The following is a 27,499-nucleotide window of genomic DNA, read 5'->3' as shown; positions in this document are numbered from 1 at the left end:
GAGGGCGGGTTTGAGCGCCGTACCGCCGGGCAAGGCGCCTCGGCGGGCGGGCGGGGAGGTCAGCGGTCCCGGTTTGGCGGCTGGGGCCGCCTGCGCTCAGCTTCACCCACCAGACCGCGGGGGAGGATGAACCTGGAGCGGCTGAGGAAGCGGGTGCGGCAGTACATCGACCAGGTGAGGCGCGGGGAGGGAGGGAGGCGACCGTTGGGGTTTGCTGGGGAAGGGGCGGCTGGCCCGCTGGCTTTCCCCGGGGCGAAGCCCCTCACGGCCCGGCGCCCGGGGGGAAGCAGCAGGTTCCAGCCTCTGTGGCCGGGGAGAGGGAGTGAATTTTGAAATAATGCCCCGTTTGCCCTGGAAGGGGCGGTGGGCCGGGCTCGCCGCCTGCGCGGTCTCCGCTGGGGCCTCCGAGCAGCGTGAACGGGGGGATTTAGGTGGGTTTTTTTCGTCGTTTGGAGGAGGAGGAGGAGGAGGGCCGAGCTGTGGGAGCGGCAGGGCTGCCGTGTAGCGAAGGCGCTTTTGCAGGATCCCTCCTTCCCTCCCGGGTTGTTTCCCCGTTGGGCCGTGCTTACCCGGGGGTTATAGATGCCCGTCGTTCCAACCTGCGACGCTGCAGACTGCTGTTGGAAGGGCGGGCTTGTTTTTGTTTGTGGATGGATTCAGTAGTTGTGTTGCTGCAGGGCAAAAAAACAAAACAAAACAACTCACAACAGGAAATGCATTAATAAATTAGATTAAGCATGGCGTGAAACTGCGCTGCTCTATTTCTAGTTCAAAGACTCGGTACTGGCATCGCTACTGAGAGAAACCCGTCCCGTCAGTTAGCACAAAATCCTTTATGTGTGTGGCCAGCAAGTCTGAATGGAAGATTGATTGGAGACCTAAGTTAATTTGGTGGATTTTATTGTTTTGTTTTGCTGTGCTCATTTGAGTTAAACATGTTCACCAAGCTGCTTTGCCGCACGGCTATGTAGGCACTTGTGCAGTTCTGAGGAAGGGGCATCAGGAGGAACATGGGACTGCTTCTTCGTGTAATACAGTCCGCTTATAGCACTGTAGAACTGCTCAACAAAAGTTGTATAGTGCCCTGTAGGCCTGGGTTATGCCTTTCTTTTGTGGTCCTGAGAGAATTATTTAAACCTCAATTCTTGCAGGCAGCTATTACATATGCGGGGCTTTGGTTTGGTCTGGTTTTGGTGTTTTGTTTTTTTGGTTGTTGTTGTTTTGGTGCGTTGTGGTTTTTTTCCTGGGAATGCAGACCAAAACCAAACTATTCTCTTGGTGATTTTGCTGGGCGTTCTTAATCCTCATCAGGTAGAGAATGTGGGAACACAGGATAGAAGAGACCACGTAGGTCACGGAGTGGGGTGCTTTGTGAGGACTAGAATACCATCAGTGTGCATTTTGGAAAAGTCTGCCAAACCTCTACTCCAAAAGCGTAAAACAGTCTCTAAGATTGTAAACAAACTCCACAACTGTAATGTTGCAGGAAAGAGCAGAAGTGATCAAGGCTTTTCTAGTGTTGCAAGCAAGTCCTTGCAATGGCAGGATATCTGTTAAATGTCCAGCAGATCCTGGGAAGCATGTTATGCCTCATAGCATGGAGAAGGGTAAAAAGGAACAACAATAGCCCCTGCTGATCTTCTCGGAGAATAATCCCAGCCAATTCTATGAGGTTTTGCCTAGCACCCCAAACCTGATGGCAACCTTAGCTGAGTTAGTGGGGTACACCTGCAAACTCCGCTTCCACCGGATCTCTGGTTGCCACCAGTCTTCTCTATTTCACCCACTTCTACTGAACTGGCGACTTAACAGTGAAACTGTGTATCCAAGAATAAGGGGAGATTCAGGTAGGGGCTATGGTTTGTGTGCAGTTAAAGCATCTTGACTGGAGAATGAAAATTTCTTAATCGGAGATGGTGCTGCTGAAGCTTCCTGACGTAATTTATATGTCCTTATTTTATGTATAGCATTCTCTTTCTTCTAAAATGTACCATTTGTTTTAACTGGAAGGGAGGGATTCTTGCTACTTTTTCAGTGATAGCAAATCAATTAATGACCTATTGCCATACTTATGTAGGGCATACCTTTTGGTCAAAGATATCTGCATTTTATTGAAAATAAATGAACAACCCCACCTCAAATTACTTTTTTATGTCCTTTAGAAGTTACAGTACTGGCCCTTTTAAACTATTTTTTTTAACTTATAAAGATCTCAAATGTGAATCGCCATTCATTAGAGACTACATGCATAAGATATGAAATGTGAATTATGTACAATATTATATTCAAATTACAATATTATATTTCAAAATAATCCAGGAAAGCTAACCCCAAATAAATACTAATTATTTCTATCATGCTTTTACAGCAGCAGTATCAAAGTGCCCTGTTTTGGGCAGACAAAGTAGCTTCACTGTCTCATGGTAAGTAGTTGCTTTTTAAATTGTCTTTGATTAACTTCTTTCTGATAGTGTTCTGTTTTGGTTTTGATGTTTTTTTAAAGCTGTTTGTTTAAATGTTGAAGTTTTGAGTTCAGTGTAAAAGCTTTTCAGTTCCCACTGATCTTTTTTGAGAGACGCAATTCTGGGTTGGTTTTTTCTACCCTATGTCCAAGGGCAGAGTAACCTACAACTGCTACTTCTTTTAGATCTGTATCACTGTTGTCTCCTTCTCATGACACACCTGTAGTATGAAATTCTTTGTATTCACTGTCCAGTGCACTATCTGATGTCTTTAAAGTCAAAATCTGTTTATTTTTTCATTTTAATCTCTTACTGATAGAAGTTATAAGTTGTTTATGCATATATATATATTTATATATATAAAAAAATAAAGCTTTGTAACTCAATAGGATGCTAGAATAGGGGAAGAATACTTTTCTAGTGAAGCAGAACTGAATATTCTGTATGAAAGTGTTTAATGATATATTATAAATTAATGGTTTATAATTTGTTCTTTTATTTTAGAGGAACCACAAGATATCTACTGGTTGGCCCAATGTCTTTACCTAACAGCTCAGTATCATAGGGCAGCACATGCCCTTCGATCGCGTAAGCTGGATAAGGTAAGTCATTTTATTCAAAGACTTGCTACTCTTATTCCACTTTTAAACCTTTGCTGCTAACCACAGTGACTTCTTCACTGTAAAAGGGTAAGGTTTATGGGAAAAGTAATTAAAAAACCTGCATGATGTAGTTTATCTGAACCAAATATAGCCCTGTGTTCAATCAACCAGATTGAAACTGTTGTCCCCAGATAGGGTCACAGAAAAGAGAAGGGATCCAAGGATGTAACTGCAGCAGGTATGGGAAGGTGGAGTGTTGCTTCAGGTGGAGTTGTTTAAATTGTCCTTCGACTCTGCTAATGAGTGGTGAAGGCAAGAGTGAAGTAAGAGAGTTTAATAGTAGAAAAGTGTTACAGACTTAGTCATTTTGGTCAGGGAAGATTTTTGGAGGTGAAAGGAGCAAAATGGAGTATAGCAGTGTAAGTAAACATGCTTGCTCTTTTATAACTAATATGTATGAAACTTCTCTTTCAGTTATATGAAGCGTGTCGCTACCTTGCAGCTAGGTGTCATGTGAGTACACGTTTTAACCTCTATTGGAGACAAACCAAACTAAATAAAAGCTGCATCTTGGGAAGATTAGATACCTGACAGGCAATGTAGGTGTCCATGTTCATTGGAATAACAGGTTTAAATTTTGTGACAGTTGATTTCATTCTTTAACCTTCAGTATGGTCACTGGGATATCCATTGTGGTACTATTCTGAAGAAATCCAACTGACCTTTTTTTCCAGGAAGGAAAATACCCCTGTAATATTTTGCAGGGAAAGAATGTGAACCATTTTTGTCTCCTGTCTTTATGTTTACATTTTTAATTGGTTGATTGTAGTCTGACCACAGGAGATGTGATTTATGGTTGTATAAATATAGTTAGCAGCTTTATACTTCTGCATGAAATGTGTTACATAAATAGTAAAATGCAGTGCTTTCACAGGACAACTGAATCAATTGGTACATTAAATATAGAAACTTGAAACAGAATAATGTGCTCCTTATAGACTAAGGAGATTGTATTATTAAAACCTGTATTAACTATTTTTAGAAGCATATCTGCTTCTGCGATTGCATAATGCTGAATAATAGATTCTTCTGTAGGTGCTAATTTTATATTTTTTTGTGTATTATAGATGACTAGTAAAATAGTTGACTGCAATTGTAAAATGACATACGTCCAAATAAGAATAAGCGTGCATGAAAAGCCTGCTGATAAGCACTGGTTGTTATAATCTGTGCCTTTGAAATGTGACACTGTGTTTATTGGTGCTTTATGTACAGATGTTTCAAATCCCAACCTTGTTTTTTACATGCACATGTTTGGCTAGTATGCTGCAAAAGAACATCAACAGGCCCTGGATATTCTTGATATGGAAGAGCCAATCAACAAAAGACTTTTTGAAAAGTACTTGAAGGATGAAAGTGGATTGAAAGACTCTACCACAGACTGGGAGATGTCACAATCCTCTGTAAGTGACATTTTTTAAACGAGTGTTTTTATAATTGAGAAAAAAATGTGTGAAGTCAGGAAGTGATTTTACAGCTGTATGAAACTGAAACTCTGTTTAAGCTTTCTTTTTTCGATAACATAATTTTCAAAAATGCTGAATTGTTCTCCTTTCAGTCAGTCATGTGTTAGCTTGCCTGTATGAAAGTAACTTGGTTTGCAAAAATGAAGAGTGCTTTTCAACAACTTCCCATAAATTATTTGCAGACCCTTCGCGGGAAGTTCATGATCTAGCATTGGGTTTTAGAGTCTTTTAGCTCTATGCTGCAATTTCAGTCTTGATAATGTAAACTAACATTTCTTTCAATTAGGCTGCAGGTTCTGAGATAACAAAGCGAGTTTTCTTCTCCTCCAGTTACTTCTAATGAAATATTTCCTTAATCACTCAAGTGTTGTTCTCAGTGGGACATCTTTTAATCACACTTGAAAATTACGTGACATGTACGTAAAGTTTTTGAAGCTCAATGAAAAAATTCACTATAGGCAACAGTTAAAAGGGATTGGTACAACGGATAGGCTGAAGAGTCTGTGAAGAGTCTTTACTTCTGGAGTTATGAATTGAAGTTTATTAGCTGAAACTACAGTGAAGGTGATTGACAGATGGCATTTTCCCTGTAAGACCGAAGTAGCAAAATGGGTTAAATCATCAGTATGAACTGATTTTGAATGCTGGTATTAATGGGCTTAAGGGAGAAGCAGATTAGACTGAGTTACTGTGGTGCACCTTAATGGGAACATGTAAGCTACCACTGCAAGCAAAGGAAGAAGTCGTCGGCTTTGGCTGTTCATTCTTGCTACCTATTTCATGGTACTCTGGCCCAGGTGTTTGGGTGGCTGATAATTGAACTAAATTGTGAAACTATTTTGACTGAAAAATAACCCAGCCAAAAACCTCAACTTCATCAGTCCTTGCCTTCACAAATGCTTGTGGTAATGTAGTTCACTAATGTGAGGATGGGTTTGGTTTTCCAAAGGAGAGAACTACTGAAGTGGGTACTGCTACAAGAAATTTTAGATCAAACTCCTCTTTAGGAACGTAGCTTTTTCAAACTTAAACTTGATTAGCTTGCACAGACAGTAGTTCCAGGGTAAGAATGACTGGTCTCTGAGCTGGTAACAATATTACCACTTTAGCAGCCCCCTGGGGTTTATTAGTTGTTAATGCAGCTATATTGTTTAGTGTTCGGACTCCTGACAGAGCTGGTCTGTCTGGTTAATTTGATGACACAGATGTGTCATGGGTTAACTTTCTTCAGGTAACTTGCTGACACTTCTGTGGCCTTCTGATTGAACTGAGTCTAGGGAGTTTTGAAAGAACGTTAGTTATTAGACATCTTAGCACAACTAACTGTGGTAATAATGATCTTTCACTACTTTCATTTCTGAAACATCTATGTTTTGGAATGAAAAAAAGGATATATTTTTCTGCTCAAAGTAGTTGAGTCCATTGATTTGGCCTTTTTCGTCTCTACTGTGGTCATTCTTGTCTTGCATGAAATATGTGGTTTAATAGTCAACAAAGTAGCAAATCGCCTTTGGAAGTGACAATTTCCCTATATTGAATATGAAGGGCATTTAGTATAATTAGCTCACAACTCAGCATCAGGGAGCTGGGTGCCGGAAGTAGAAAAGATAAACTCTATCTTCCTTCTCCTTACTTCAAGCATGTGTTCGTTTGGCAGTAGATAACCTGACAGAGCATTCGTTTGATTTTTTTTTTTTTTTTTTTTAAGATAGTAGAGGTAATATTTTATTTAAAGGCAGCACTAGAAAAACAGGTTCTGTCATACATGAAATGCTTTTTACTTTTCAGGGAGCCCATTTGATTTGTGCTCAAAACCAAATTGCAAACATTGATTCAGTCTTTGACCTCCAGCCCTGCTTTTCCACCAGATCAAGAGCTCTATATGCCTTTTGCGAGGGAAGATCTATGATGCTTTGGATAATAGAACCCTAGCAACATACAGCTACAAAGAGGCCTTGAAGCTTGATGTTTACTGCTTTGAAGCATTTGATCTTTTAACATCGCACCACATGCTGACGGCACAAGAAGGTCTGGATAGCAGTATTTCTCAAATACAAGTAAAATTTAGCTGCTTTCTCAATACGCCTTTTTCCTGGGTAAAAATTAAAGCGATACTACAAGTAACAGACTAAAATGTTAAGAATAGGAAATGTATGAAATGAGTGAAAATTATAATCTTCTCAAATTTACATGTGAACTTTATTTTTCAGTCTTGCAGTGCTAAGAATTAAAAGAAACAAAGTAACCCAGCTACCCTGTTTGTTAGCACTGGAAACTCCTATGCTCTTTGCCCAGCCTAAACAATGGTTTTCCTGTGTTCTCAACTCCACAGACTTTGAATCCACAAAACCTACTGCTGTTTGCTTAGTTATATTAGGCATTGCTTAATATAGCATTCTGAGTGGTAAAATTTGACATGTAGAATAAATAAAAATAGTGGTGTGTTATGTCATCTTTATTAAATGTTATTTGAAAGTGTAGAAGGAAAAACTAAGAATTCAATCATTAATTTCCATAATTAGTAGTATTATCTGTGTTAGTGTATCTGTAGTCTTATCTTCCTTGTAGTTTCTGGATAAGCATCATAAAATTCTTTGCATCTTTAAGTTGGATCTTGCTATTTCTTCTGTAAATGACCACTTCAACTTTTTTTTTAATTCACATAGAAAAAGAGCTTCTTGAATCTCTACCTCTTAGTAGACAATGTACAGAAGAAGAACAAGAATTGCTTCACTTTTTATTTGAGAATAAATTGAAAAAGGTAAACCCCGAAACTGGCTAAAAAGCTGGAGAATTGATTGTAAGTCTTGACTTCAGATGTAAATCTTCTTGGATTCCATTTATTCTAAACATTGGAATAAATAAGGGCTTTGTAGTTTAGGTGTCTTTAGAATTTATGATGCAGTAGGTATCACTCTATGGGAGTAGTAGTATAATAGTTTTGTGTACATTTATTTTCTGGTGTGGTGACAACTTGAAATTCTGATTATCTTTTTTAGCTTTATTTCTTGACAAACTTCTAGGTGGGGAAAAAGAACATTAATAATGTAGGCAAAATGTCAGTTACCTGAAAGTAATAGGATATAGCAACATTATTCCAGATTAGTTTTTCGAAAGATAACGTGAGAGCACTGAAAGCCAACTATATATTGCTCAGTATTCATTTCTACAGCCTACACTTAAGATATTGACACTGGCAAGCATCTTCCATGTTCTAAATGAGCTTTTAAGTATATTACAAAGAACCATTTTACCAAATACATGTTTTATGGACTTTCAGTTTAAAGCTAAGAATTTTAAGAAGCTTAATGCTTCTTAAATATTCTTTTAGAACTAAAAATATTAATACTTATACCATCTGATTTTAGATTGGTGGTTGTTTCACATGTTGTTTTTGTCTTTCAGTATAATAAACCCAGTGAAACACTGATTCCTGAATCAGTAGATGGTCTTCAGGAAAACCTGGATGTGGTAGTATCCTTAGCTGAAAGACATTACTATAACTGTGATTTCAAAATGTGTTACAAGCTTACTTCAGTGTAAGTATACAAAGCAACTTCAAGGTTTTCTTCTCATATGGTGTAGTATAATAATTATGCCTGGATTTAGAGCAAATACCATTGTTCAATGCGTTGACATACATAACAATTTGATACAAAGTTTCAGGTATTTAAAATGTGTAGTTTGTGTCTGGCTGGACACGTTATTTTTATGATATGTAGAAGAAGTATCCAAAGCAAAACTCTAGTTAATCAGCACTATGCTGCACTTCCCTTCATCCATCCTCTTCCTTATACTGGTACCTTCAGTGTTCTCTACCTACTTCTTGTTCGGCCTTCAGAATGAATGGGTTTGGATCAGTTGGTCAGTTAGGAAGTATGATTTTTCTGGCTGATTAAAAGTTATGTTAATTTTGATGTGCCAAGTGTTGCTGTTACATAGCACAGGCATACACTGGTCTTCAGTTGTCAGATGGGTCACAAGAACACCACGGATTGTTTCTCAACTACTGTAAATCTGAACACATGGTTGTGGAGCTATTTTTTTCTGCTGGTCTGACTACTTTTTTAAGAAAAATGTATTTTTTGTGTATGTACTGCATAGATTCTGAATATTAGTATTATAAAACAGAAGGGTTTTTTGTTTCATGGGTTTTTGGGGGTTCTGTTTTGTTGGGGTTTTTTATAGTACAGCTGCTTCTTAGCTGAAGCAAGCCATGACTATGTGGAATATCCCATGGAACCCAGTACAGGCAAGATTTTTGGGAAGGCTGTAGAGAATGCTGATAGTTAGGGTGAATTTAAACACCCGAGTAAAATCATGATCCTGTTGAAATAAATTATACCAATTAAGTCAATAAAATTATACTATTGCATCTTTGTTTCTGAAACTTAATTGCCACATCTTGCCTAGCAAAAAGTGGCAGGAGTAAATGTCTCCTAAGGAGGAGACTATCACAGATGCTACAGCTTGGAAATGAGAGTCTGAGAAGTTCACATAACTTCAAAGTTTTAGACTCTCTTCAAGAGACCATTTAAAGTACTTGTTTATATGTTCTTTTACACTTTTCATTTGAAATACTTTGAACTATTTAAAAATGCCAACTAAACTTCTATTTCAAGGTGTACTTCTCAGAGAATGGAGTCATAAACTTGTGCTTCTGATTTAAGAGATTCTGTGGACAGATTTCAAGACATCCTTTTTTTCCTCTGCTTAGTTTACCAAATGCCAGTGCTTATAAAAAGGACGCATGCCTACAAGCCATGTCCTGCATGCAGTCTGTTGTCTGTGAGACTATCTTCCATTTCTAAGCACAGGAAATAAAAATTTAAAACTGAGCTAAATATGTTTCCTGAGGCATACTGCTTAGTCTTAAGCTCAGATGTTTCCTGAGGCATACTGCTTAGTCTTAAGCTCAGAAGGCTGAGGACTGTTGCTTGAAAGTTGCTGTCAAACATATGGAAAAGATGAACAGAAATGTTGCTTGCTGTTCGCATTTTAAAATTGAAGTGACTTGCAAACTAATGTTCATCGTATTCTGTTTTTCTAATTGTATATTCAGCTTGCAAGAATTTTCTGTTATCCTCTTCTGTTTAATAATTAAATTAATAGTTATTTTTCTGGTCTTAAGATAGCCTTTATTATGCTGTTAATAGTCACCTTCTAGTCACAAAGTTTTCCAGTGCCTAAAGAGGTAATTAACTGGAACGTTACACACTATAAAAGCAGCTTGCTTATAACATTAAAATTTTTGAAATGTGCATTGCAGATTTTTTTTTTTTTTTTTTTTTTAGAGTGATGGAAAAAGATCCTTTCCATGCAAATTGTTTACCTGTGCATATAGGGACACTTGTGGAGCTTAATAAAGCGAATGGTAAGAAACACAATATTTAATGAGTCAAAAGAAGATTGTAAAGCTTCAATTTTAAAAAAGAATTAAGGATGCCAAGAAACCCCCTTATGTATCATTTAAAAAACTACATATATTTATCCTCCTACCTGCAGTTTCAAGAAAACAGTGGTAACTGGAAAAGAAGGGAGTTTCAGAGCTGACAGCGGTGGGGTGGGGAGTAGTTATGCAAAGAGTCTTTATTCATTTGTGATCACGAGTGTCACTGTCTTTTAACCACTGGGCTATGTAGCCAGGAAGTTAGTGAGCTACACTGCTTCATTTCTGTTGTTTGATTTATGGTTTGAGGTGATCTTCCTAGAGTATCTGGGTGTACTTTTTCTGTTCAACAACACAACAAAATATATTAATTTCAACTAGAAGGAACTCTTCAGCAGTGTGTATGCTTAGGTGGACATGCTCTTCCATATTAGAAAAAATTCTAGACTGTCCTTGTCTTTGCTGTTGTGAAGGCCTCTTTTTAGTTCAAACAAGTTAACAATCATGCAGCACCTTTGTTGGAATTACAAGAATAGCTTACTTGCAGCTGGGATGGCTTTTTCTCATTTCAGACTGCATATAAACATCCAAAGCAAGTGAGGACCTTGAATGTCTTTAAAACCAATTGGAATATAAAATAAGGAGCTCATATGACTTGCAGTCTCTCAAAAGATGGTGCATTGTATGTACGGAAATAGGTCATTAGGTGTACTAGTACTTCTCAATGTTTAGTAATGTACTTTTCAGTTACTTTACAGTTAAATACATCTGAAAATGTGGCCACTACTTGTGATTTTTCTTCCAAGTCTGCCTTGATAAGCATTTTGTAAATAAGTTGGTATTTTGTAAGCCAGTTTTCATATTTGATTTTTCTGAAGCCAAGAATTGATGCAAAGTACTCTAGGACAAACTTATTGATTTAAGAGCACTGTACTCTGAAGAAATAGAAATTTTATGTACTGTAATGCTATTTCTTTTGAAATTGCATAGGCAGTAGAATTGTTATCCTGTATCTGATTACTTCCACTGTTACTAGAAAATCCGTAGTAAGTTATTCTAATAACTAGAAGTATTATTCTTATTTGAAAAGTAATCACTTAGAATTATTCCAAATAATATAATAATTTATTTGCGTTTGTCCTATTTTCAGCATATTAATGCACAGGACTCTACTTTGAGATTGATCTAGCCTGTATGTTATACCTTTTAGGTGTAGGAAGTTCAGTAGTGTTTTACCTTGACAAGATAAATTCAAGTGTAATACTACAGGCATTTATTTTAATGTATGCTGATGACCTAAGTTGTTGCAGAATTCTTAAGGGGTGGGATGTATAGGTGCTTATTTATGTGAAGACTTATAGCGTTGGGTTTCTTTAGTTAATTGCAAAACCAAATCTATTTTGAGGCGGTTTGAAGCATTACCACTAAACAGAAAACATTTTTGTTCACTTGTGCGTTAATAATGTTAGATGTTCTGGATATTTTGTATAGAAAGCTAAAGGGCTTGAAACATCTGAATGTTTTAGCATGTTTTAATTTTTTTTTCTTGTTTCTTCCTGCTATGTAGAGCTTTTCTATCTTTCTCACAAACTGGTGGACTTGTACCCAAATAATCCTGTAAGTTGTTCTAAGCCTTCATTACCAGGTAGTTTTTTCTACGTGAAAGCACGTGAAAGTTGTAATAGTCAGTTTCAGCAACAGAATTCAAAATCTGTTTCTGGATGGAGCTAATAAAAATGGTTCTCTCCTTTTTATTTTCTATGCATTGTAATTTTCTTATACCAAGGTTCTTTTTTTAAAACAAAGTATCTGTTAAATATATTCCATGTGAGATATTCACTTTGAATAATAATTTAAAACAAATGCTACAGTAATAAGTGTCTATGCCTCTCTGGGCAACCTTTTCAAATGTTTGATCACCTTCATAGTGAAAATTGTTTTCCTTTTACTCAATCTGAATTTCCCATGTTGTGACTTGTACCCATTGACTCCCATCCTATCACTGCACCTCTGAGAAGAGTCTAGCTCTGTCTTCTGTGTTCCCTACCATTAGATAATTGAAGATGGCAATAAGCTTTCCACTTAGCTCTCTCTTCACGAGGCTGGACAAACCCAGGTAGAGACGTACATGCCAGCAGTTGTAGCTTGTCTGTAAATCAAATAATTCAAAAAGCTGACTGTGATTTCAGTGAAAATGTTCCTGACTTCTCTAATTTATAATCTGTTCCTCTGTTTTGCATCATCTATGGTGGTGTTTCACTAAAATCAGTGTGATATCTCTAATAATATTCTATTTTGATTTTAATGTGTAGGTGTCATGGTTTGCAGTAGGATGCTACTATCTCATGGTTGGCCACAAAAATGAACATGCCAGAAGATATCTCAGGTAAATTTTTTTTTTCCTGGTTTTCCTTAGTGAATCTCTTGCTCACTTGCTAAATAAATATTTAATGTTCATGATTGTTTGTTAGCTCATAACGTAAACAGAAGCCTTGGTAAACTGGTTACTACTAAAATATTCCTTTTGTTGACACCCTATTTTTGGTATAGCAATTTAGACCTCAACCTTATAGATACTGTAAAAATGACATACAGACTTACGTGGAATCTCTTTTGGCAGTCACCTTGCTGTTACGGGCAGGTGTAGTCCCTGCATTTGCTCACGCTGCCAAGCTAACTACAGCTGGGTAATCAAGCCTCAGTTCTTAGCTTAAGGACACTCAGGCATCCTCCCATGTTCAGGTTTCTTATCTTAAAGGGAAGAGTTAGATAGAAAATTCTGACATTTGGCTGACTAGTTCTTTCTTTGCACAAGCAGCCTTGGACTTTTTAGGTTGGTCAGTCAGTCCAATGCTCTTTCCTGTAGGTCTTCTGTATGTGTATTGGTTATCAGCACTGGGGAGCAGGACCTTGCTGTGAAGTAGAGCATTTGTTTTGGTGCTGTAAGCTTAAACAGAGAAGGCTTAAACCAACCTGTAAGGCTTTCGTTTTTCTTCTCGAGACCTTTATAAACAATGTATGTGAAGATGGGTTAGTAATTTAGACTGTTGAAATGCCTGGTTATTATGAGTAAACTATTTAAATTCCTGACAAGTACCAGTGTGAAATTGTTCAAGAAGCTGTCCTGAGTGACATAAGTGATTTTGGTGGTGAAATAAAGAACATCTTTACTAAATCTGCAAGCATCCCTAGCCAGGAAGAGTCTATAGATGTGTTTAGGGGTAAAGAAAAAAAAAAATAAAAAAGCCATAAAAATTGAGGGTAGTTCTGACAAAGAGGAAAAAAGGTCTGGTAAAAGTGAAATAGTAACAAGGTGCCCAGATTTCTTGGAGAAGAATGATAGTGTACAACTACAAGGCTAGGGACAACTGTGGGCTAGGCAGTAGTCTTTAGAAAAGGATCTGGAGATACCATGGATAAAAACACAAGCTCCTGTATTGTTGTTTTGGAGTCATAGGACATCATGCTGGAGCATGCTGAACAGGATAGAAGGCACAGCTGGGCAGTGCCCCGTAGCATGTAAGGGAAGTATCCTTCCAGCTGCTCCAGAAGGAGCTATCGCATCCTTCAGATCTTGCAAAAGGGGTTACCTGATCTCGGCACCAATTAGGAAAATTACTTTTGTGATAGAACATAATCCATCTTTTATAACAACAAGAAAGCTGTTTTGTAATGTGTCGCTGTTGACAAGTCAACATATGTGGAGAACTCGAGATGGATGTGAGACATTTGAATTGAATTCAAGAGAAGGCAGTAAACAAGCATTCTGGAGAAGGTGGCCAATGAGGAAAGTTTTTGAAGTGATTGAAGCTGTCTAGGATGTAGGGTGGGAAGATGCAAATGTTTGAATATGTAAAGTTTTGTCCTAGGAGATGGAAAACAAACTGTTCTCTGGGATCTCTGATGAGAAATAATGAGTTTAACTGTGACAAACAAGACTTAGATTAAATGGTAGAAGAAAATGAAGTGTTTAAGGATAGTTAAGCAATAGAATAGATTACTTGTGGAACAGGTAGAATCTCCATGTCAGATGCTGTTAGGAAAAGATTGGGCACGTCTGTCATGAGCTGTTTAGTTATGAATGCCTTTGCCTTCAGACTGAGAAAATAACCTACAGAGCTTTCTAATGTTCCTGTCAAGTCCATCTTTCTGTAAAGACTCCAGGTTGCAGTCTTCAGCTCAGGACTTGAGTGACATTTTTTATACTTCTCTGATGCACAGCAACTGTCTGCAATGTGACACATACTCTTGTTTTTGTTAAGGCTGGTACAATTATATGGCAAAACTTCAACACACAGTTCAACCTAAGTGTTCATCTGGTATTTTCATATCCTGCTTGCGAAACTTACATTTGCTAAGATATATTTATTTTGAAATGTATAGCTAGAATTCTGTAAAACATTATGAGTCACTACTAATGTTTTCTGTATTTTGCCCAATTCACCTATTGCGTCATTGCTTATGTTCAGTAATATCAAATAATTCCTGCTGTCCACAAACAGCACAGAAATAATATAATGAATTCTTGAAAAGGTGTGATACTTTTAAGTGCTAAATAGTTTGAACTTTTAAAATTAACTTTGTTTACCTAGTCATTACAGGAGATTATCTTAATAGATACCTAACTATGTGGCGTAGCATTGTTATGTAAGTAGTCATCTGAAGCAGATGAAATTTAATTTCAGATGTATTTGCTTGTGACTTGCTTTTGGTTTTAGCAAAGCTACTACACTTGAGAGAACCTATGGGCCTGCGTGGATAGCATATGGACATTCATTTGCAGTTGAGAGTGAGCACGACCAAGCAATGGCTGCATACTTCACAGCTGCACAGCTCATGAAAGGGTATGTCAAAAATGTTGTATTCAGAAAAATTAAAATTAATCCAGAAATAGTGTAGAATATTGACCTATCTCCTTTTAAACAGCAGGAATACATTTGCAACAATTATCTGGTAGAGAACAAAGGAGAGAAAAACCCAAATAATTTCATCATCTGCATTTAACTGCATTATTTGTGATTACTGTTGTGATTTTATAAGTTCTAAAGTCAAGATTTATATTTAGGTAATCTATGTTCTACCTGAAAGTTCTCTGCAATTTGTGAAGCCTGTTTGTCATACCAGGTCATAACTGCTGTATAGTAATAACTTACTGTTTCATGCTGTGCAGAAGGTTGTAAAATGAGTAGTGGACTAATCATGTCATATTGCATATAAAACCATTGTATTTGATTGTAGTTATTGGTAAATGTAATCCCTTTAATTATTAGTTCTTCCATATTCCATTTTTAAATGAAATGTATGAAGGAAAATAGGAAAAAGCCTTCAGAACTAAACTGCCCCTTAGGTTAATAGTCCATTTAAATCAGCTTTTACTTGTATGTACATAAACATACACAAACACAGTTGGCATTTCTTTATAGTTTGTGACGCCGTTCCTGCTAAGTGCATATTTGGGTTTTTGTGGTTGTTTTGTTTTTTTTTTTTTAGATGTCATTTGCCGATGCTCTATATTGGACTGGAATATGGTTTGACCAACAACTCCAAGTTAGCTGAAAGGTTTTTCAGCCAAGCTTTAAGCATTGCACCTGAAGATCCTTTTGTTATGCATGAAGTTGGAGTGGTTGCATTTCAAAATGGAGAGTAAGCTTGCAAAATAGGATTAAATACAATCTTAAACATGGATTATTCTGAAGTGTAATGTGCCAGTATATCTACTGAAGTACTTACATTGAACTACAGAACACAAAATTTCTTTTGGTTCTAGTTTAGATGGTGTTTACCCTAAACCCTTGCTTTCTACGTTGTTCTTCGTTGTTTAAGATTGAATGAGGAAAGAATTTAATGCTTGAGGAACATGCAGAGATCAATTATTATCTTGTGTGTGTCCATCATTGTGTAGTTGCATGCCTTGAAAAGGCATCTGTACACACAAGTGCACACATGCTATAAAATTTTGTACAGCAAAATGTTTTGGCAGCTCAGGAGGTTCCAAATATATTCTGAAAAAAACTAAAAGATATAAGAAGTGTTTAGTGAATATTCTTGGTTTGCTTCTGATTTTTTTACTTTGTCTTGTTAACTCTTAGGAGAACATGCAAAATACAGTGAAACTTAAATTACTGGGTTTTAAATCTAATTTCACTCACACAACGAAATAATGTCAAAGAACTGTTCCTTGTAATACAGTTTTCTCACACTGCTAATGAAAACTCTTCACTAATTTACTTTTCTTCCCCCCCACCCCCTCAATTCTTAGCTGGAAAACTGCAGAAAAGTGGTTTCTTGATGCACTGGAAAAAATCAAAGCTATTGGAAATGAGGTATTTTTCTTAATAACACGCACGATCATAAATATGTAAAACTCCAGGAAATTCTGTAATATCTTGTAACAAAATATGTTGTGCTTATTTTAAGATAGAAGCAATACAATATAAATTTGACTTTAAAACTTGGACCATCTACTTGTAATTGAGTATGTTGGGTTTTTAGATGGGAATCATCACACTTTATCTTCAGTGCTAGTAGACCAATGGTTCTTGACCTGAGGGTGGAACTGGGTACACGTGTGAAGACAGTTTCTGCCACCTTAAGTGTTACCCATTTCTTGAATGACTTCCACTTTTGTTTGGACATAATCCTGTAGGTATGGATTTGTTGTTTCTGCCAGATGGAGACACTGTGTGGGAATAAGCCCAGGGATGCTTAACTAACTTCCTGAAAGTAATCAAAGTAATCACTGGTAAAAAGTTAGTCAGGAAATGTGCTCATAGTTCAGGTGCTTTTGTGAATCAGAAGTCAGCCATTACAACCCTGATTCCTCAAACGCTGGAACACACAAATGAGCTCGTACCTATTGGTAGTACCGTTTATTTTATTTGTGTGTCGTCATCTTGTCTAAAGAAGCACACTGTGCTAGAGTAACTTAAGATGCCTTAATGAAAGCAGTACCACCTTGTGACAGGCTTCTTGTGAATTTTAAGATAGGTTTTCTCAATTTTTAGCTTAAATTTAGTTAATGAGGACACCATCTCATGCTATTATAATTGTTAACAAAGCATCTCCTATCAAGATAATGAAATTGCTTCTAGAGCACAATAAACTTTCTATAAAGTGGAAAGCACTGAAAAAACTATAATCTTCATGTGGACAAGGCACACATTTACTAAAAAAACCTGCACAGATACTACTTTATACATTCACCAATATATAAATAGGGTTGCTCTGTTTTAGTTAAAGCTGTATTGTTGTTCATGCAAATGCCACAAACTTTGTAGATCAGGCTTAAATTTATGCATATGCCTAAATTCTTTTGTGTGGCATTTTTTCTTGTTTATTGAGAAGTACTAAATATCAACATATCTATAAACACAAATGGAAATTTAGGATTAGAGTGGGAAATGCCTAAAATAGCTACAGATACAGAGATACTCTTACATTGTTATAAATCGCAAATTCATGTGATAAAGTCCAAATGACTTTTAATTTCAGCAAAAATTGTTTTAAGGATTTTGTTGGTTCAGGTTGTCTTCTACGTGCCTCGTAAATGAGCTGACTTATTTAGAGCAGATGAAGTTAGACTATGGAGAAGACAGTAAAAAAGACCTTCAGTATTTATGGTTATTTTACAAATACCTAATTTGGGGGCTAGGCTGAGAGACTTAACGTGATAGTTAAGTAGAAAACAAATTTTGTTTGGTTTGCATCCAAGTTTTAATACCGCTGACCCTTTAAAGAAATTTAATTGGGTTTGGGGAATGGAAAAATCAGAAAAATGAGTTATTGAATAAATGTTTTGAGGTTAAGTATGTGTTTTCAAAAGAATTGAAAATGCTTGTGATATTTTTCTTGGTCATGAATGAATTGCCTTGTTCATTCATATGGGTTTTTTTTTTTTAAAGTAGACAAAATTCAGTTACAATCTGGGAAGCTGCAGTTATTTGAATTGTTGCATTATTTTGCAGGTAACAGTTGATAAATGGGAGCCTTTATTGAACAACTTAGGACACGTCTGCAGAAAACTCAAGTAAGCAGAGAGTATTGGAGCTACATTTATCTGAAATACTGCACAAATATATTTTCACTAGGCCTGCTTCTCATTTATATCAAGATTATGTACCACATAAGAGCGGTGTAGAATCACCTTGTAAGAACAAGGTTCCCTAAATCAGCTTGTGAACATAAATACATTAATCGCTCCATATATCTAGTTTACTGTGCAAGTTAAAGTACTTAATGTAAAAGCCTTTCCTTAACTATTGATTCTTATTAGATAGAAATTTTGTTGTAGGCTTCCAGATCCTTGTATGGGTCTTAATTCTAACTGGCTGCTGTCCCAGTCCTGACATACTTGAATATGTCCACTGATTTAATTAACATAAAGGTGGTTTTGTGCTGATTAATTGCTTGAATCAGTGCTTATGTGTGGTTTGTTTGGTTTTGGTTTTTTTTTTTTTATTGAAGTGAAATATTCAGTGATATTAACACAGCAATAAAATATTACTTTATGGTTTTTGAGAACAGAAATATTTCATATTTCATCTCATATTTCTGTTCTAGGAAGAGAAAAAGAAAGTACAAAGTACATATGCAAGCTTTAACAGTTTCAACATAGAGAAATGTTTTCTCATTAACTACCTTAATCTGATTTTAACCAGTGTTTTCTTTTGTGTAATCAGTACCTTTTTTAAAATTTTTTTTTGGGGGGGGGGGTGTGTCATGGTGTTAATTGTCCAATTGATGTATACTGTAAACTTTGTCTCAAAGCTGCTAATCAGAATGTGATTATGGTAGATATAAGTTGTACTTCTGCTTTGGCTTTGGTAGTAATTGCTTTGTGCTTGAATTGCCAATTAGTCTTCATTGTCATTATGAAATACGGATGTATAATAGTTACCCCTTCTGCCAAGATCAAACAAAAGGCACTGCTGCTGGAATCTATTAATGAGTGTAATTGCGGGTTTTTTTCAAATAGTTATTTCAGTTTTAATTCCTTTTGTCTCTCTTTAATTTCTACAATAAGTTAGTAACTGCTTGTATCACCCTTAGGACAACTTGCAGTGTATTATTTGTTCGTTCAGGTTCAGAAAGCCTTCTTAATGTATTTCTACATCCTTGTAAACCATCTTTCAGGAAAATCAAGCCGAGAATTTAGGCAGCTGTATATATGCTTTGACAACTTAAAAAATTCTGTAATAACTAATTTACTAGTGTTTATAATACATGCTATTATGAAAAAAACTTAACGGATATATGTCTACTGACTAGCATTATGTCATTGAAATTTGAAAGCAGCATGTTAAAATACAGTGGTAGTTAATTGGACAGGTAAATACTATCAGTGAAAATAAAACTCGAATCATGTGAAAGTTTCGTGCAGCAAGCAAACAGTTGCATAACTTTTCTGCCTCAATTGTTACTTAATGCCCTCTAACAACTTCATGTATTGCTGTTTGTGTAATTTCATTTTAACTATAGACATTAACATTTCTTCTGAATAGAAAATTGGTATCTTTATTTTTGACACCTTGGTACTAGGATGTCAAATGTGACAATTTAATTTCTCAGAGTAATACCATAACATACATTTAATCCTTGTTTTATAAAATAACAAATGCAATAAGCAGTCTAATTAATGGAAAATTTTTAAAGAAAGGGTGGCTGATATTTGAAAGAAATTACAATTATGTGTAAATCTTTTTTTCTGATAGAGACAGTAGCAAAATGGAAGTGACAAAAGTACCAGTATATGTAGCACTTAAGGGTTGTGAAATTTCCACCTAGAGAGCTTTTCTCATTTTGAACAATGAGTGATTTAGTTTCGTATTGCTCCTCTGCTCCCCTGGGGAGGAAAATGAAAGCTGCAGAAAGCAAGCTAATGTTACAATGAGCGGCATTAAACATCTAAAGCAATTTACCATATCAGATTGCTAAGATCATCTCCAAATGGGGCCTAGCTGTAGGCAGCTGTTGTGCTACATAAGGGTAACAATGATTCCTCAATTACATTGGAGAAGAAAATTGTCAATATCCCTGAGTGTTTTGTGCATTCTGTTATGTTCAGAGTATGAAGCAATAGCAATAATTTTTAAGTTCTTGCAGGATCGCATGCCACTGAACTAAGGAAAAAAACCAATACAATACTATAAAAACACCTTTCACCCTGAAGCTTACTAATAGATCTTCTGTATTTAACCCTAACAGGAAATACGAGGAAGCACTGGAGTACCATCGCCAAGCTCTAGTACTAATTCCTCAAAATGCTTCTACTTACTCTGCCATTGGCTACATACATAGTCTAATGGGCAATTTTGAAAGCGCAATCGACTATTTTCATACGGTATGTAACTGGCTTTTAAATTAAAGTGCTGGTCACAGACTCTGTTATTTACTGTTTCATTCTGGTTTGGTTTTGGAACAGAGAACCAGCATTTTACCCAGCCTCCACATCAGTGTTTTATTTTATAATCTTAAATTTTTTTGAAAAATCTTCCTAAGTTTTCTATTGATCAGGTAAAAAATGGCCACTTTGGGAAGCTTAGTACTTGGATCCTTCTTTGTTAAAAATTAATTGAATATCATAGTTGTCATATACATTTTATGTACATAAACTTCTCATGCAGCTGAAATAATTTTAAATACTTCCAACCTATGCCTTGATGTAGAAATTTTACAGTCAGTGCAACATACATTATACTTCATGCTTTGTGAATGATTCTCTGTCTGTATATATATCTTTTTCTGGTTTTGGCTTTGGGCTTTGCTTGCTTACTACTTCAGCCAGTTCATACGACAATATTATTTTGGTTGTGTGATGTTTTGCTTCTATGGTGAAGACTATGCTCTGATAGCATTGTCGAGCAACAGAACAACAAACTCAGAACTGTTGTGGACGGAAGATGTAAATGGTTTTATTTGCTACTGAATACTTTTTACTGTTTTTTTTTAATAGGCCCTTGGCCTTAGGAGGGATGACACATTTTCAGTCACGATGCTTGGACATTGCATAGAAATGTATATTGGTGATTCTGAAGCCTACATTGGTAAGTCTTTCACTAATGTGACTCTTAAAGTCATCGAGTCCTCTGAGAGGAGTCTTGTGTCAAGAAAGACTGGCTACCATTACCTAGCTAACTTACAAAGTAGAGTATGTTTTTGTTTGGCCATCTGTTTGGGGTTTTGGTTTCTTTTAATGGCTAAATGAGTCAGGACTTACCAGCAATTGCAGATGACTGCTGTTTTTTGTAAGCATCATGACAGTAAATTCTTACCAGTATAAAGAAAGGAAACACTTTGCTATTGAAGGTGGTGATGGTTTCTTTTATAGAAAACACTGATTTGTGGTAGCTTAGTAACCAAAGGGAATGGGTTAAAAATAAAATAGAAATATGGAGTTTGGAGTTGGAAAATCAGAGCACTAATGCTGCTGCAGAGAGACATGGGCAACGCATTTTCACCACGTCAAAACTCTGCTCTGTGGAGACAGGATAAATTCTTCTGCCTCCAAAAATATAGCTTTACATATGGTTAAAAAAAAAAAAAGGTGCTTCATAACAGTAATACGTTATGTTTCCATAGTTTGAAAGATTCTATGAAAGATTTCTGCCCCCCCAACTTCATAGCGACCTATTTCTGCTTCATTGAACTTAGTGATTTATCTGTAATGAACACAGTTGATGTCCTGTCAAGCATGTTAATGAGGCTGAAGCCAGTAAAAGCCATCTGTGTGCTCTGTTGCTTTTGCTGCAGACTTTTTGCACAATTGAAGCAGATGTTTCTTCTCAATATTGTCTTGCTCCTTACGTAGTCAGTTAACACATCTGGAAGAACATGCAGCTGTGTGATATGCATTAATGCAAACCATGCTGTGTGTAACTTGACAAAAAAAGCCTCTCAGAGAATTGGGAAGGGAATTGGCAATTACTTCTCATAACACACTTTTGAATCTGAGCTGCACTTCTCATATTGTGCTTTTTTCAAAAAGGAGGCTGCTGGATTTTTTCAGAACAACTCTGTTCAACTTCAGTCATTAAGCAACGACAGCTCCCTGTCAGTCTGAAAGCAGAGAATCATAGTAGTTTCTGGATGATAGTTTGAGAGATATTTTTGCGAGTGTTGGAATAAACTAATGGTTTGATTGTTTTCTTAGGAACAGAGATCAAAGACAAATTAAGATGTTATGACTTTGATGTACACACAATGAAAACATTAAAGAACATAATTTCACCTCCCTGGGATTTCAGAGAATTCGACATAGAAAGACAAACTCTGGATGAAAGTGGCATAGTAACATTAGAGACATCACATCAAAGGAAAAGTACAGATACCAGTCGCCCACTGGAAGAAACATTTGAGATTGAAATGAATGAAAGTGATATGATGTTAGAAACATCAATGTCAGACCATAGTACGTGACCATAAATGCTGGTAGAGAGCTCATTTTGTCTAAGTGTAATATGTTTGTTTTAGCATTCTTGTTATGGTGTTATACTTTCGAGAATTTGCTATTTTTATATGAATTCAAACTACTCTGTACTTAACACCGGAGAATAATGCTTGCCTTAAGGATGATTAAAAAGTATACATGATGGACTATTTCTACAAAATTAATCATACATGACGAACTAAAAAATAAATTCACTTTTTTTTTAAAACTGTTTACTGATCCATGTGTCTACCATCAGTGAGACTGTGAAGGTTTAAAAATAGTACTTAACATTGGAACTGTTTACAATGTTGTTAAATTGAATAGCCAGTCTAATATAGTATTGTTGTGGCTTCTGAGTTTTCATCCTGTCTGTGAGGAATGCTTTCTGAGTAAATAGACCAAAAAAATCCATGAAGTTTTATACTTACTACTTTATAAATATGTGTTCCTTTTAAGGAGCAATTTCAATGGTTTTCCATGATTTGACTCTAATTTGGCATACATTAAATTGATGACAAACTATGTTACTTTGTTATACTTTCTCCTAGTTATTAATTTCAGTTCTTTATCATTCTATATTGTGTTACTGAAAGACCGTTTAAGAACTGGTTTTGGTAAGCTGACTAGACAACAACCATAAATGGCATAAACATTAAGATAAATCAGTCTTACCTGCAATTAGCATTATAATGAAGTTGTAAGCCACAGTGTACTACTGTAGGGACCGCAGTCATTCTCTTTACACATAGTTGTTTTGTCAGTGCAAAGGATTAACTGAATAATACACATACACAGTTTTTACAAGTCGCTAAAGTGTGGTATTTTTAAACGTCATTGGTTCTCTGAAAAATGAAGTAGTAAAGCGTATGCCTCTGAAACAGCAGCAGTGCTTTGTTCGTCCACTAAACAGGACAGGTCTGTCTGTCGTCTTAGCATAAATGTTGAACATGTTTTGTGTAAATTTTTCCCTTCCATTCTCTTCTTGCCTTTTCCACATATGTCACTCTGTGGGGCTTAAAAACTTAATGCTACAAGCTGTCAATATTTTCCTCTGTGACTTCCAGCTAAGCTTTGGCATTTAATGTTTAGAATAGATTTCCTGAAGTTTAGCAGTCCATACTTTAGTGTGAAGTACTTCAGAACTCAAGAGCTAGCAATTTTTCTGTAGACAAAGATTTTTCATGAAATACAAAAATGATTTTTGTTTTAGTCAGCAAAATAAAATCACTGGTCTAAAATGTAATTTCTACACTGTATCTCAGTACATTTGTGTTAACATTTAAACATGTATTTTCAATTATACTTTTAGCAGAAGATGTATATGTTTGGTTATTGTAATATAATTTTCATCCACTTTATTGGGGCAAGGTATAAAAAACCCTGACATATTAGTGCGATTCATTAAATATTTCCTATACCCTTTTTTGGTACTTTGTGTAAATAAGAGACAAGGGATGAATCCAAGTACCTGTATTGAAACCTTGCTGTCATTTTTGCTTTCCAGCAGTCCATCTTTCTTGATTAATGGTCCTTTTAACTTCAAGACAGACAATGTTTACTTTTAATTTTGCCAATGAATGGATATCAAAGGATGGGTTGATACTGCAAACTTTTGAGTGATTTTTATTTTTTAAATTATGCAAAAATATACAAAAACCGGAACATGCAAACTACTATTTCTCATCCCACTACATCTGTCTCATGGCCCATTTTGTTCTCAGGGGCCAGGTTCTGAATCCTAAGGAATATACAGTTAGTAGAGACCACTACTTGGAGAAAGATTGCTAGGTGGGAAGGCCTTTGTTTAGCCAAGGATTCTTATTGGCCAATCTGAGATAACTGCTAGTGAATCAAAATGCTAATTTTCCTTTTTCCTTTGTTTTGCCACTTTATTTGCTTGCTGCACTGCTCAGACAGACTTCTTTGCTGTGACTGATTATGTCTTCATTCTTTGGCTCTTTTCCCGATAGCATGCTTGTGAATCCCCATCTGGATCAGGGAGACTTCATTGCATCAAGGCAGGCCACATACATGGTTTGAATCTAGGATATTGGATGTTCTCCATGTGTCTGGGCATTACTGAACATGAACTCAAGTTCTAGGCACACCTGCACTTTAAAATTCAAAGGTATGGAATGCGGAAAAACTAGGGGAAGACTCTGTGTTTTAACAGCAATTGCACATGCTCTCACTGTTGAAATCTGGTTGGGTCCAGGAGATCCCCTCGCTTTCCTATGAGCACCAGCACAGTAGTGTAGAAAAGTCTGCTTCTGTCCCAGTGACAGCAGGAATTGTTCTGTGGCTCCATGGAGGGAATTATGGATGCCCAAGTTACCATTCTGTATGTTAGAACATGTGGATTGGAGTATGTCCAGTGCAGAATTCAATACCCATCCCATATTTTCTTAGACGTTAGGAAGTAAGGTGAATGAAAATGTTTTACTTCCTAGTTCTAAAGCACTTCATCCAAAGTTGCATGTTCTGAAAAAGATGGGATGAGCCATGAGTCTTAAGAGGAAAAGTCTTTATCCCACTTTTTCCACAGTGGAAAAGCGTGGGAAAAATGAATCATTGGGGAAGCATACCCATCTCCTGGCCAGCATTGGGTCTCTCCTTTAGTGTGGCTGGCTAAAAAGTTCATACAGAGGGTTTTCTTTTCTTTTGGTTTCTGGTAGTTTGTGTGTGGTTCAGGTGACTTCTTATGTTTGAGGTAAACTGGAGATTTTTCCTGGGCATACTAGAAGACTCTGGCCAGTTAAGACTATAAGGAGTGTGTCTCAACAGCTACTGTATTAGGATCCTTTAAAGGATCTTTTGGTAGTTATTTTTACATCTGTGCTTATGTATCCTCAATGATTGTAACCAAGACAACCATCTCATGGATAAAGTGACATCAATGGCTTGCTGCACACAGAGCAGCCAGAAGGCTATTGCTGATGCTCAAAGAACTCCTTTTTCTCTGTAATGTTGGTTTTTTTTTTTAATCCAGCATAGGTAAACCTAGTTTTCTAGTAAAACATCATGGCAGTTTCTACATGGAAGTTGGCAAAAAAGTCTTCTAGCAAATCAGGCCTTTAGTCTAATGTCAGGCATGGATATAAGCTTTTTTCCTTTTTTCTATGTTACAACTATTTTCATTGACAAAGTATTTTAAAAGACTGATAAAAGTTATTATTTCTTGCTGTACCCTCCAGTTACGATTAGATGGTATGTCAGCTCTCATGACAATACTGGTCTATAGTATTCCTGCCCTGCCCACAGGAATCTACTTACCCCTGTGCTACTTCCTCAGCTGTGGTAATACAAATGTTTGTGTGGTTAGGTTGTGAATCAAATCAGGGAACTGGTCCAGCGTTTAAAAACCTTTTCTCCGTCTGATCAGTTCTTGGGTTCAAAGACAGCAAACCACTGCTGTATTAGTGTCATCAGTGGGGCAGAGTGGAAGGAGCGGGAAGAAATGGATGGAATAGCAAGAACGGGTGTTGCTATAAAGGCAGCATATCATGACACTGTGCCTTGGCGGGTATCTGCTGGAGGTTTTTTGGCTGGCTGTTGCTGGCTTTCATTTATTGGCATTAAAAGTTACCCAGAAAGAAATGTATGCAAAGTGCCCTAGATTGTGAATTACTTTTCCTGGATGTCAGAGGAATTCTTGATAGGACTTGGCTCGGCTCCCAGCCCTTTAGGTGGCTACAGTTAGGTTAGAGCTTGTGAGCTGGGTGATGATGTGCGCCTCGGGACTTCAGGGAAAGTTTCTCTCTCCTCATTTCTCTTGTGTTCAATGTCTCGATCTGCTCTTGTTCTGTCCAAATCCTTGCCATTGTACCAGCAGCTCCTGCTGTGCCTGAGTCTTCTGCACCTCCCAGCACCTGTTCTGCTCCAGTCCTGCTCTTGCCTGGACTCTGCTTCCTAGATAGTGCTTGGTGCCTTTCTGGGTTATTCTGACATTCTTATTTTCACCCTGGTTCTAGCTAAAATGAGTATTGTCTCTGTCCTCATGAGGTCTTCGGTTATTAATTTTGGCCTGACTTGACCTCAGGTTCTTGACTCTTGCTTCAAGTCATTGCCTCAGTTGGCTTTGGCCACTGGGTACAAGGGTCCAGGACTCTGTCAGGTTGAGTAGCTTATCAGCATGTCCCCAGAAGAGACATCCTCACTCTGTCACATAACCTAATCTCTCCCTTGCAAGGGTCAGTCTTGTCCCAGAGTGGGGCGACCTGGCTGTTGCCTTGAAGGTTTTCACAATAAGTTTGGAAACCCACAAGACATTTCTGCTGCAAATGGCTCCAACAGTTTCTTCCCAGGTACTATTGCCTAAACAATTTGAAGAGGAATAACACATTTCAGAGTTTCCTCGGCCAATGCCGCCTGCTTTTATTATTCTGCATCAAATCATGTATTTCCTTTGTGTTGTGGACAGCTGTTTGAGGACCGACAATGCAGCAGCATCTGAAGGTTGGCAATGTGTATTCTGCTTAAACTGCAGGCGTTTTTGCTCATTCTGTCTAGTTTCAGTAGCTCCAGAGGAGTCCGTTGGTACACCCATGACACGTGCCCTTACTTCGGTGTTTGCTGTGCCTCTGTCACCAAGCCTAGGAGAAGTAGTCCAAGACATCCCAACTCACCCAGGAGTTTTAAGAAACTTTTTGGATCTAGACATAGCAAAATTTGTTGATTGCAATCTAGGACTGAGTAAGCTTTGATCTGATTGATGGGTCAGTACTTACTTCCAGACCAGCCACCTGGAAGACCAGTTTCCCCTGGGGGGGGGTGTCTCAATTCAGGGACGGCTTGCAGGTGAGATATTATTCTGAAGCTGTATTGCTATATACTTCCCGCGTTCTTGTCCTTATTCTGCTCATTACTGGTGACCTCCCCAGGGACTTGCCACTGCCAGAGAATGGACTACAACCATTTGCGCGTCCTTATTAGAGACATTTATTTGTCAAGATAGATCAGATGCCAAACATCTACCAAAAGCTGTTGGGGTTGATGCAGAAGACCACGGGATGTGAGGCTGTGTAACAGCGAAAGCAGCAGCTGAAATTTGGGGAGCCGGTCAGGAAGGCAGGGAGACATCGGCCAGAAAAACC

The 27,499-nt window shown here is 37.1% G+C and overlaps 1 protein-coding gene across 1 annotated transcript; it reads left to right on the top strand.

The window, feature by feature from the left end:
• Positions 1–23,829, top strand: CDC16 (cell division cycle 16). Its single transcript, XM_052773931.1, has 18 exons — positions 1–174; positions 2,369–2,423; positions 2,967–3,064; positions 3,539–3,577; positions 4,387–4,527; positions 6,459–6,618; positions 7,257–7,351; positions 7,996–8,129; positions 9,885–9,964; positions 11,547–11,596; positions 12,292–12,365; positions 14,698–14,823; positions 15,470–15,622; positions 16,239–16,302; positions 17,944–18,005; positions 20,183–20,318; positions 20,931–21,021; positions 22,128–23,829. The coding sequence occupies exons 1-18, from the start codon at positions 127–129 to the stop codon at positions 22,391–22,393; spliced, it is 1,872 nt and encodes a 623-aa protein (XP_052629891.1). The 5' UTR covers positions 1–126; the 3' UTR covers positions 22,394–23,829.
• The last annotated feature ends 3,670 nt before the right edge of the window (positions 23,830–27,499 follow it).

The sequence above is a fragment of the Harpia harpyja genome, chromosome 22 (assembly GCF_026419915.1).
Source record: "Harpia harpyja isolate bHarHar1 chromosome 22, bHarHar1 primary haplotype, whole genome shotgun sequence".
Classification (NCBI taxonomy): Eukaryota; Metazoa; Chordata; class Aves; order Accipitriformes; family Accipitridae; genus Harpia; species Harpia harpyja.
Note: the sequence above shows the minus strand (reverse complement) of the source record. Positions and strands in the feature narration are given on the sequence as shown.